The sequence below is a fragment of the Lissotriton helveticus genome, chromosome 12 (genome assembly GCF_964261635.1).
Source record: "Lissotriton helveticus chromosome 12, aLisHel1.1, whole genome shotgun sequence".
NCBI lineage: Eukaryota > Metazoa > Chordata > Amphibia > Caudata > Salamandridae > Lissotriton > Lissotriton helveticus.
The window spans coordinates 10,527,428-10,540,110 of NC_136073.1; the positions used below are offsets into that span (position 1 = coordinate 10,527,428).

General features: G+C 51.0%; 2 protein-coding genes across 2 annotated transcripts in view; both read right to left on the bottom strand.

Annotated features, from left to right (window-relative positions):
- PTBP1 (polypyrimidine tract binding protein 1) overlaps positions 1-12,683 on the bottom strand; it is a 450,657-nt gene that overhangs the window by 434,024 nt on the left and 3,950 nt on the right. The gene's annotated exons all lie outside the window — the stretch shown is intronic.
- MISP (mitotic spindle positioning) overlaps positions 1-12,683 on the bottom strand; it is a 161,756-nt gene that overhangs the window by 14,196 nt on the left and 134,877 nt on the right. Inside the window, exons 10-11 of the mRNA XM_078670538.1 lie at positions 10,602-10,647; positions 5,056-5,303 (exon numbers count right to left, since the gene is read on the bottom strand). Of these exons, the coding sequence (XP_078526664.1) occupies positions 5,056-5,303; positions 10,602-10,647 (294 nt within the window). The remainder of the gene's footprint in view (positions 1-5,055; positions 5,304-10,601; positions 10,648-12,683) is intronic.

Below are 12,683 nucleotides of genomic sequence, written 5' to 3' on the forward strand. Positions count from 1 at the left end.
CCTTCCCTTTGCGGTCAGTCAGTTCAGGTCCTGACGGACAACACCACCGCGATGTGGTACATCAACAAGCAAGGAGAAGTAGGGTTGTTTCGTCTCTGCAGAGAGGCTCTGAACTCTGGTCCTGGGTTCAGGTCCATCAGATTTGTGTAGTGGCAAATAATCTGGCCGGTGTGCTGAATGTTTGTGCGGACAGTCTCAGTGGGCGTTACAAGGCCGATCACGAGTGGCGGCTTCATGCAGAGGTGGTCCATCTTGTCTTCAAGAGGTGGGGATTTTCTCAGTTGGACCTCGTTGCCACTCGCAAGAACGCACACTGCCCGTTGTTCTGCAGTCTCCAGTATCCGATGCAGGGAGCACTGGGGGACGCATTTGAATTGGATTGGAGCTCGCAACTCATTTACGTTGTTCCCCATACCTTTGATTCCTCGAGTTCTGAGGAAGATTAGCCACGACCGGGCCAAAGTCATATTGATCGCCCCGGATTGGCCAAGAAGGGTGTGGTACACAGATCTTCTTCACTTCTCAATGCACCCTCCGCTCCATTTCCCTTTCAGGGCAGATCTCCTCTTGCAGTCGCAGGGGCAGGTTCTGTACCCCCACCTCCAGAGCTTGCACCTTCATGCCTGGAGTTTGAACGGGGAAACCTGAGTTCTTTCTCTCTCCCACCGGATGTGCTGGATGTTATTTTATCATCCAGGAGACACTCCACCAAATCTATTTATTCCTCCTGGTGGTCCAAATTTGTGAAGTGGTGTGGAGAGAGGTCCATAGACCCTTTGAAGGATCGTTTGTCTGATGTGCTGAGTTTCTCTCTTTCCTTGGCTCAGCAGGGTTGTGCTGTGGCTACAGTTAAAGGTTATTTGTCGGCTTTCATTTGTTTGTTGGACCAGCCATCTTTATTTAAATCTCCTGTAGTTAGGAGGTTCATTAAGGGCCTTACCAATAAGTTTCCTCCCACTCCTTTCATTAGGCTTCAGTGGAATTTAAATCTTGTTCTTACTTTTCTGATGGGTTCTCCATTTGAGCCTCTTCATAGATGTCCGTTGAGGCTTCTTTCATTCAAAACGGTCTTTTTGATCGCTATCACCTCGGCCAGGAGGGTAAGTGAGCTTCATGCTCTTAATTCTAAACCTCCGTTCTTGACCATTCATGCAGAAAAGATGGTTCTTAGGACCACGGCTGCTTTCCTGCCTAAGGTGGTTACGCCTTTCCATTTAGGACAATCCATTACCTTACTTACCTTCTATCCTCCCCCTCACCCTTCCAAGGAGGAGGAGAGACTTCACCGCCTGGACCCTAAGAGGGCGGTCAGTTTTTACCTGGACAGAACCAGGGAACGGAGGCTGGATGATCAGCCCTTTGTGGGATACATTGGTCGGATGAAAGGAAGAGCTGTTCAAGAACGAACACTCTCCAGGTGGATCATCTTGTGTATCAAGATCTGTTACGCCCTGGCCAAGAAGGAGCCGACTGAAGGTATTAAAGCTCATTCGACCAGAGCGAAGTCATCTTCTTCGGCTTTGGCTAGGGGTGTTCCTGTTGTTGATATTTGTAAAGCAGCAACTTGGGCCTCCCTCCCTACCTTTGCAAAGCATTACTGCTTGGATTCAAAGGTTAGTAGGGACGGCACTTTTGCGCGTTCTGTTCTGCTAGATTTTTTGGTCTAGTCAGGTGGACATCCTCCTCTGGAAGAGGTACGGCTTGGGGATTCTATTCAAAAGGTGAGTGTTGGACTTAGCCCTTTTTGCAGGGTCAGCCCCAAACTTTTTACCTTCCTCCTGTATTTTGTCTGACCTGTTTTAGTTGGTTTTATGACTCTGGGCACTTTACCACTGCTGATCAGTGCTAAAGTGCTAAAGTGCATATGCTCTCCCGATTGTAAATTGATGTATGGATTAGTGACACCATGATTGGCTGGTTTGGGTTACTTGTCAAACCCTAGTACAGTGCACTGAGGGTGCCCAGGGCTTGTAAACCAAATGCTGCTGGTGGGCTTGCAGCACTGGTTGTGCCACCCACAGAAGCAGCCTGTAAAAGTGTGTCTAAGGCCCGCCATTGCAGAGCCTGTGGGCAGTCTGGTACTGCCATGCTGACTGGGCAAGTGCACCCATTTTCCAATCCCTAAACCTTCCCTTTTCTTCATATCAGACACCCCTATGGTAGGCCTAAGGGCAGGGTGCATTGTAAGTATAAGGGAGGACATGCCCTGGTGTGTGTGGCATGTCCTAATAGTGAATTACAACCATTTTCATTTTTCACTATTGCAAGGCTACCTGTTCTCCATAGTCCAGAATGGACAGTTAGATTATTATATTTTATAATCCTAACTGACTCAGGGAACATGGTAGAAATTCGAGTTTAGTATGCCTGAACTCCGAATGATAAAATACATCTTTTAGTGAAGTTGATTTTAACATTCTGTGTTTGAAAATACCACTTTTAGAAAGTAGGTATTTTCTTGTCTAACTATCCAAGCCTGCCTCTGCTAGGTTATGTATTCCTTGTCTGGAGTTTGAGTGCCAGGGCTGGGGGATTCCAGGAGACAGAGTGAGTCAGTCCAGTGATGAATAGAGAGATCTGCATCTAGATGGGAGGGAGGAGTTGCACCTGGTACTTGAATAGGGCTGTGCCTTTCCTCCACAAGGCTGGCTCCACCTACTGGGGAGCGGCTGATGTCTCTGCCCTGCACTGTGAAAGGAGAGAAGGAGTCATGTCAACAGAGTGGTCCAGTGCTGTGCCTTCCCTCCACAATGCTGGCTCCACCTCCTGTGGCGCGTCTGATGGTTCTGCCCTGCACTGTGAAAGGAAAGAAGGAGTCATGTAAACAGAGTGCTCCAGGACTGACCAGAACTGGTTTGGACTAGGCAAAGGCCCCTCTGCCCTCAGAGGACAAAGGCTTTTGGGGTATAAGTATTGGGACCCTGATCCCAAGAAATTAGATCACTTTTGGACAACAACAAGAAACCTTTGCTGAGGAGTGGAACCAGAGAGAGTGAGGAGAGACTATCCCTAAGCTGAAGTGCTACTTGGGGGATTGGCCTGCAGTGGTTGCCTGACTGCCAAAGAAAGGAGAGAGGAACTTTGTGTACTTTTCATCAACTTGTGAAGGATCTCCAAGGGCTTTGAACAGAGCTTGCCTCCTGCTGAAGCCTCAGGGACAAAAGACTTCACCTACCAGCTCCCCAAGAGTTCTCTGGAAGTGCCTGCAGTTGTGCTGGACTTTTTGAGGACTTGTGTGTCGCAAGGAGCTGGAAGCGCGACTCAAGAACAGGAAGCGTGTCACCGAACTGCTGCTGCCGCTTCACCACACGAAGCGCCTCTCATTGCCGGAGAAGAGGATCGACGTCGAAGCAGACGCCGCCGCATCACCGGGAAGCGCGTTGCAGGAGAAAAGGATCGACGTTGCATCAGATGCTGCCGCATCTCTAAGACGCGTGTTGCAGGGCCTGTCGCGGCTCATCGCCGGAGAAGAGGTTCGACGTCGCATCAGACGCCGCATCATCACCGGGAAGAGTGTCCAGGGCCTGTCGCAGCTCGTATCATTGTGGAAGCATCTCGCATCGCCAGGAGAGAGGATCGACATCGCAGCAGGCGCCGCCGCATCACTGGGAAGCGTGTCGCAGGGCCTGTAGCGGCTCGCATCGTGTAAAGCATCTCACATCACCGGAGAAGAGGATCGACGTCGCAGCAGGCACCGCCGCATCACCGGGTAGTGTGTCGCATCAAGGAGAAAGCGCCATCTTTATTTCTTTGCACCAGATCTTCAACGCATCACCGTCCTTGCGTGTAAGGGATCTTCCCCTTTCCTGCAACACTTTTGTTACCCTGCGTGTCGCATCTGAAGGTACATTGACTCAAAGTGTTGCATTTTAAGATCTAAAGAGAACTAAGCTAATTCTACCATTTTAAGTACAGAATTGTGGATTTTTGTTGTTTGTGGTCTTGTGATAAGTCTATATAAAGAATACTATTTTTTTATATAAAATATGTGTGGTGTCCATCTGTAGTGTTGTCACTTGATTACTGTATGTGTTCACAAATGTTTTACACACTGCCTCTGAGATAAGCCTGCCTGCTCGTGCCAAGCTACCAAGGGGGTGAGCAGGCATTATTTTAGGAGTGTACCCCTTTTCCCTGACTAGAGGCAAGGGTCCCTATTGGTCACAAGTACCTACCTGTGCCAACTAGAGACCCCCAAATCGAACAGTGAGGAATCCACAGGCAGACGTATCCATCAGGAGAACAAGTTACTTACCTTCGGTAACGCTTTTTCTGATGGATACAGTATCTGCCTGTGGATTCCTCACTGTCCCACCCACCTCCCTGTTGTCCACCTGTTTCTCCAAAAAAACGTTATAACTGTTCGAGATGGATGTTTTCAATATGTCTTCTTCATGCTTACAGTTTGTTTTTGGAAAATGCTTTGTTTGTAGGTCTTTTCCATCCTATCCATGTATACGCTGTGTGTATTTGCATTTATATATGTTATGTATACTATGTATACTTGTGAAAATGTTGTCGGTCCGCTGTTTGCCTCGAGGGCACGGAAAAAATGGGTGAAACTGACGTCAGCACGCCGATGAGGTCTTCTTATGGCTCCGATGACGTCGTATGGAGTCACGAGCGGAGCCGTGCTATTATGACGTCCTCGTCAACGTGGGAGAGCTAGGAAAAGAATTTCCATGGAAATGCTGGCGCAGGAGGTATTCAGAAGCTGAGGAACCCACCGGCAGATACTGTATGCACCAGAAAAAGCGTTACCGAAGGTAAGTAACTTGTTCTTCCATCCTTTATAAATGTTGTGGGGTAACTGTGGTGATGTCACAGAAGCCCTAGATGGGAATGGTAAGGTCCCTCTTGCCTTGTTACCACAGGTCACTCATTGCATGTGGCAGGCCCTGGCTAGGCAGTGATGTTCATCAGCGGCCATGATTCTTTGTTCCACCCCTGTCTGGCATACATTAACAGCATTAACCCCATTAACCCCTCACTACGTGTATTAACAGCAGTGCTCTAGTGCAGCTAGTGTTTGGGTCATGTCTCACAAGTACTTACACCATACTCGTCCCTCTGCCGGCTCCGTCTGTCCTCAAACTCTTCCAGCTGTGAGTCCTTCAGCCGTCCTGGGGTCCTCGTCTCCCATTCTGGAGGTGGGGGTGCAGGGCCCTTCGGCGTGACACTGTATGTCTGATAGGTGGGTTCCCTTCGTAAGGCTGAGTCTGAGGACGCACTGGGAGCCGTGCCCACGAATAAGGGCCGCAATGGGGTTGAGAAAAGTGAGACGACATACCTATCTGGGGAACCTGCAGGAAGCAACAAGAGAGAGGGTCAGTTTTACCAGGAAGCACCCCCACTTTAGCATCCCCTTACTTAATACAGATGTGTAACATAAACACAGAAAAGTGTGTGCACGCTGGTTACGCCACTGTGCTTTTTACATGGGAAGCTAGACCTAAAATGGATGCCTGAAAGGTAGTCACTGGACCTTTTAGTCCCTGAGGTGGCACGTGAAGAAATGTCTGGCTCACCCCTTGCGGGGGCATGCGGTGTGGGAGGGAGATTGGCTGGTGTTGCAGCAGAGATGAATGGCTGTATCTGGTCGTATCTGGAAAGAGCACCATGTGTGTTCGGATCACTCAATAGAAGGTTATGGTTGGTGGACTTCACCAAGTGATGTGTTTCAAAGCGGACATCTGACTTCACTCGGCCTCATGGGGTGGTTAGCTTCTGCAGCTGCCGGGCTGTCTTGGCGTGGCACCTTGACTGGGTGCAGCATGGTGATGGTTAGTGCAGCATGGCAAAGTAGGGCGCGTTGGCATGCAGCAGCCTACAACAGGGCACAACAAGGTGCAGCAGGACATTGCAAGGGCCACCAAGGCCAGATCCTGTATTGGAAGCCCCCGATGAGGATCCCCTGCTTTGGAAGGACCTACAATGTCCACCATCCTGGGAGAGGAGGTGTCTGTGGGTTGTTGAGACCTCACAAGATGCCCCCACAATGAGCCTCTGAGAAAGTGCCCTCTTTCTTGCATGGTATGCCCCCTTGCTGATGTGCTTTGACTGAGTGTGCCCTGGGCTCCTGCTAATCAGGGGCCCAGGGCCTATGTTCCTTCCCTAAAATTGCTTTGAAGCCTAATCCCAATTGGCATCTATGGCTACAGGTCCGCCCCTGGTTAATGGTACCACGGATACCCAGGGCACTGTGACCAGAGAAGGCCCCTAAGGGCTGCGACACTTATTGTGCCACCCTGAGAGGCCCTGTACCCTGACACTCACACACTGCCTTTGCAGGCTGCGTGTCTTGGTGCAGAACAAAGTGGAGAGTCGACATGACACACATCCCTGTGTGCCATGCCCACAAACCACAGCCCTGGCATAGGTCAGTCACCCCTCAAGCTGGGTGCACTATACCAGTGGTGAGGGTACGGGTGCATGAGCCCTGTACCTCTACAGTGCCCAAGTCCATTCTTAGACATTGTAAGTGCAGTGCTGCCATTAAGAGTATATGGTGCTGGGAGTTTGTCATTACGAGCTCTACAACACCATAATGGCTACACTGAAAACTGGGAATTTTGGTATCAAACGTCTCAGCACATTAAACCCACACTGATGCCAGTGTGGGATTTAATGTAAAATGCACAACAGAGGGCATCTTAGAGATGCCCCCTGAAACTCAACCAACTTCTAGTGACCTGACTGAGTGGCTGCCTGGGCTGCCATCAACAGACATGTTTCTGGACCCCTGAGTCGAGAGCTGCTGCTCTCGGGGGGCCTGAAACCATGCACATCCTGGGGCGAGGTGCCAAGCCTCCTACCCCAGGCTGGACAGGGTTCATGAAGGGGAAGCTTCAAAGGCTTGCCACCTTCGTGAGCCTCCCCAGACCATTTACTGCTTTCAGCAACTGGTCCCCACTGGTTCTACCACCTACTTTGGGCTGGAAAAACGGTGGGAAAAACAAGTGAGGGAAAGAGGTGTGCCCACCTCTGCCAACTCCACCCCTCAGGTGGGGAAGGGGAGGTGAAGCACAGCTCTGAGTCCCCGCCATCTAGAAGATGGGGGGACCCAACCAACCAGGGACAGGCTCCTGTCCCCCTCCCACTGGAGGGTGGTACGATGGGGGGTGTACCCACCCCAGGGAAGGGACCCATTGGTCCCTGCCCTTACCTACCTGTAACGCCCCTTAATCTAGTATTTAGGGGATACCCCGAACCTTGTTCCGTGGATCCAGCCTAACAAGAAGAAAAGAAGAAGAAGAACCGAACAGCCGTGCAGCAGCTAACAAGACGAAGACACCCACTGACTTGGCCCCAGCCCTACCGGCCTGTCTCCCCTCGAACCTGCACCTGCAAAATCCTGGTGTGTCCTGCAGCCAGCATCCTCAAATGCCCCGGAGGACCTGCCTGCCTTCACTTCCAAAGACTGCTTCTCCCGTGAACACCGGATTTGTTCAACTGCAACCTCTGGCAGCAGCCGGAGACCGTGAATCCAGCCCACTCTGCACCCGCTGAACCCAGCCCGAGCTTGAATGGAAAAACACCACGAGGAGGTCACCCGGCGATCCTGATCCGAGATCCGGCGACCCCCTGACCTGCCTCAAGCCTCCAGTCGATACCTGCAGTCTAAATCCATAAGGCCCCCCTAAGCGCGACCCGGAGCTGGTAAGAAAATCCAACCCCAAAAGGTACCCCTGCACCTGGCGCCGCACGGCCTTGTGTGCCCAGTCCAACGCTGCCTAACCAACCCTTAACTTACCAACTTACCTCTTCAAGTGGTGGTCGCACCTAGAAGTCCTTTGCTTCCCTGCCTGCAGTGCTTTTGCAAACCGGAGGATCTCCATTGAAAACAGCAGGGCACCCGACCCCGAAACAGCACCCTGCACCCGGCCACCCCAGTGCCGCCGAGGGTGCACCTTTTGTGCTACTTTGTTTCTCCATTTGCCCTGACCTAAACCCTAGGTAAATCAAATGAAGTACAAGTTCTATTGCATTTTCAAACTGGTCTATATTCAGTAACTTATTAATGAAAAGTAACAAATATATCTTGCCGAGCATAAGTTAATCACACAGCATAGAATACACTATATATGAATTAAATGTCAAAGTCAAGTATTTACTCATCAGTCGATATGACACTTAGTCCAGATTTATTCTCAATTTGAGTCCAGATTTATTCTCAGTTCAGAGTTTCTCAGTTCACAATAGTCTATAAATTCAGAACAGTCTTGCGAATGAAGTATTCAATTCAAGTCCTCACACCATAGTTCAAGAATCTTGTATATAAATCAATTCCAAATCAAATTATCACAACGTAGTTCTATATTCTTAAATGAATCAACCAAATGGATCAGCCAACACGTGTTTCGTTGTAACAACAACTTCCTCAGGGCTTTCAATAAAGTATATTGTCCATGGACAAAAAACAAGTCTTCCACGACTTTGGTAACAATTTGTGATATAAGTTTTCTTCTAAATCCAGTCAAAATTGTAAATCTTTATATTTGTTATAATCTTAGGTAAAGTAACTTGTAGTCAGCACGACTTTAATTTCATTGTTTCTTATCTTTTTCTCGTTCCAATTATAAAAGAGGTATCCTTAAATTACGTCAATCTTGTTAGGCGATCATTTTCAGTTCCAGTTCGAGTTACTATCTCCTCCAACTTCGTATTCTGTATTACGGTAATACAGAATACGAAGTTGGAGGAGATAGTCATATCGACTGATGAGTAAATACTTGACTTTGACATTTAATTCATATATAGTGTATTCTATGCTGTGTGATTAACTTATGCTCGGCAAGATATATTTGTTTCTTGTGATCCCCTTGAATTAGGAGATTTGTTAGGGAGTTAGGTAACCTCCCTATTCTTGCCTAGTAGCATAAAAGGAAAAAGATAAATATAAAAACTTGATATAGCCAAAATTATATGCTGAGCGCCCACTTACCTGTTACCTAAACTTAACTTTTATTAATGAAAAGTATTTTATGCTTACCTGTGCCAGGCTTGCTTGGTTCTAAAAATAAACAACAGTATATTTTTTTTATACAAAAACAATTGGCCTCGAGTTCAGTTCTTGAGTGTGTGAATTCATTTGCTGACTAAGTGAGTACATCAAATGCTTAACACTGTCCTCTGATACTGCCTTACTGCTCGACCACTCGACCACGAATAGAGCATAAGGTTCTATCTAACTTTAACCTCTGCCGACCTCTGGGGTCTCCTGGACTCTATACACCCTGTACCTCATTTTGGTGTAGTATATATAGAGCCAGTTTCCTACAGAGCCCCACAGGTCTGCCTCAAAGACCACTTCTGAGTAGGTCAGTGAACTTCAACACAACATAGTAACACAAAACGAATAATTTTCAACGTTGTGAAAAAGCTTCCAGTGGCAGTTGCTGTAGAGAAACGTGAAGTGGGAAGGCTGTGAAGATGAAAATAGCCCGCTGGCACAGAATCCTCAATACAGCAATACTTAGCCCGGAAGAAGATTTCCCAACAGCTTAACATGAAAAGACTGACAGCAAGACTGACCAATCAGTTTGTGAGCTGAAAGACAAAGTGTAACCATTTGACTGAAAGAACGGGCATTTGTGTACCTGGTGTCCTCGCATGGAGTGGCCAATGACTTCACGTGTCCCAGGTGGCTACCATGGCCCTGGTGTGCCCCGCTGTCCCCGGATGGAACGCCCCTCGACTTCACTTGTCCCAGGCGGTCACCTTGGCCCTGGTGTGCCACGCTGTCCCCGCACGGAGCGGCCCACGACTTCACTTGTCCCTGGCGGCCACCATGGTCCCAGTGTACCCCGCTGTTCTCGCTCGGAACGGCTCACAACTTCACATGTCCCAAGCGTCCACCGTGAATCCAGTGTACCCCGCTGTCCTCGCACGGAGCGGCCCCTGACTTTACCGGTCCCAGGTGGCCACCATGGCCCTGTTGTACCCCGCTGTCCAAGCACGGAGCAGCCCACAACTTCACAGGTCCCATTTGGCCACCATGGCCCTTATTTACCCCACTGTCTTCGCAAGGAGCGGCCCACCACTTCACATGTCCCAGGCGGCCACCATTGCCCTGATGTAGCCCGCTGTTCTCATATGTAGCGGGCCACAGCTCCTCACATAGCCAAGGCTTGGATTCTGCACGATGGCCACACAGAGTGACCCACTGCCCTTCACATGTTGTACATGAACAAGTCCTGTGGCGCCGCTCTTTGCCACAAGGAGTATCTACCACCCTGCTGGCAGCGCATGCGCACGGGTTCCACCTGCACCGGTGCAGCCAGGAGAACCCTCCATGGCAGGCAGTGGTGGGACCTTCATCCTGCAGGTGCCTGTGAGGGCAGCCAGCGTCCTAACGCAAATGATGCCCCCCTGCAGAAAGTGAAGAGGGACCCCAGTCTCCCATGTCTCACAGATATCCATTGACCTTGGGCTGAATAGACACCCCTTGAAGAGCTGCGGGGCACTCGAGGGCCCCCTGCGCTGCAGGGGCTCCAGAGGCCTGGGTTGCACCCCTGTGGCCAGCTCCAGGGCAGAGAGCAGGAGGACCCGTGCAGGCGCTGTGGCCAGACCTGGGGTGTGGGTGGAGGTGAAGTACTTACCGACTTGACCTGGGACCGGTCCCGGTGACTCGAAGCCTCTGGACTCCTGCAGGGGGAAGAAACAAGCTGGGGTGAGACATGCAAGAGAGAGCAGTACGGTAGACAGGGAAAGGCGAGGACAGACACCTTACAGACGGAGGGAGGACGGATACAGGAGACATGGAGGGTAGCGACGAGGAGAGACACCTGACAGACTCATCTACATTCACTCACATTACAAACACTTTCACCACGCATACCAGTGCCTCTCATCGACATTCACTCACATTACAAGCACCTTCACCACGCATACCACTGCCTCTCATCGACAGTCACACACATTACAAACACCTTCACCACGCATACCACTGCCTCTCATCTACATTCACTCACATTACAAACACCTTCACCACGCATACCACTGCCTCTCATCTACATTCACTCACATTACAAACACCTTCACCACGCATACCACTGCCTCTCATCTACATTCACTCACATTACAAACACCTTCACCACGCATACCACTGCCTCTCATCTACATTCACTCACATTACAAACACCTTCACCACGCATACCACTGCCTCTCATCTACATTCACTCACATTACAAACACCTTCACCACGCATACCACTGCCTCTCATCGACATTCACTCACATTACAAACACCTTCACCACGCATACCAGTGCCACTCATCTACATTCACTCACATTACAAACACCTTCACCACACATACCACTGCCACTCATCTACATTCATTGTTAGAAAGGCGATCCCGGGGAGGCAGAAGATGTCGGACTGACCACCCCTAGGTCCACCCCTCCTTCTCGGAAGTGGCCGAGCGTTGTCGAGAGGCCTCCGGTGTGAGGGCCCTCTCGTATAATCGCACAGCAGAGCAATCACACCACTACAAATGGACACCACACAAGGATAAGTTCTTAGGCTTTATCAAGTATAAAGGGTCGATTATCTTCGGTAATATGTACAAGCGGATCGATGGATCCGTAAAGTCACGTAACAGGGAACAGGGTAGCAGGACAGTCTCAGTACTTGTTGGGCGGAGGGATACCCTGCGCACAACTCTCAATCCTTGAGCTGGGGGGTTCCGAAGGGTCGAGCCGCGGTAGCGCCAGCAAGACTCGAGGCAGGTTCGGCGAGGATGGACCGCGGCAGCGACAGCAGGCTCCAAATATGGTTCAGCATAGATGGACCGCGACAGCGCCAGCAGGCTTCAAAGATGGTTCAGCTAAGATGGACTGCGGCAGCGCCAGCAGGCTCCAAAGATGGTTCAGCTAAGATGGACCGCGGCAGCGCCAGCAGGCTCCAAAGATGGTTCAGCTAAGATGGACCGCGGCAGCGCCAGCAGGCTCCAAAGATGGTTCAGCTAAGATGGACCGCGGCAGCGCCAGCAGGCTCCAAAGATGGTTCAGCTAAGATGGACCGCGGCAGCGCCAGCAGGCTCCAAAGATGGTTCAGGGTTCAGAGTAATGAGGTCTTTACGGGGTCAGCCGCGACAGCGTCAGCAGGGCTCTCGACTCCAGGATACAACTGGCGTCCTACTCCAGGGCTGGCCCAGATATAGGACTGGAGTCCTTTGATGTCCGGACCCTCGCGCCTGGGGGCCAAAGGGGCCGGGAGGGTGGTGTCCAGACACCCAGCAGGGGGGTGGAGCCAGCGCCCAGGGAGGCCGGAGGGCGATCGATACCAGGCGTCCGGGGACGGCTGGAGGGCCATCGAAACTCCCCTCCTCTTGGATTCGTTGAGTGGCCACTCTACCACCTGGGAGGATCTTGGTGCCTCGATGTCGGGGCTTCGCTGGGGCCTTGGCCGGGGTCGGGCTGAGGCCACGTGCTCGGGACGTGATGGGCCCAAGATGGAGTCGGGCCTGAAATGGGGGTCTGGCGTGGGCGCCGGACTGGCAGCGTTGGGGCGTGCAGGGTCCGCCGTGTTCCCGGGGGGGAGAGCCGGGTGTTGCCAGGGTGGCGGCTCCTGTCGGTAGTTCGTGTGGGGTCGTGCCAAGGGGCGACCGTGGCTCGATGGAGGGCCGATGTCAGCCTGGGCCCGCCATGCGGGAGAGGTAGGACCACGCCATGTGACCGGGT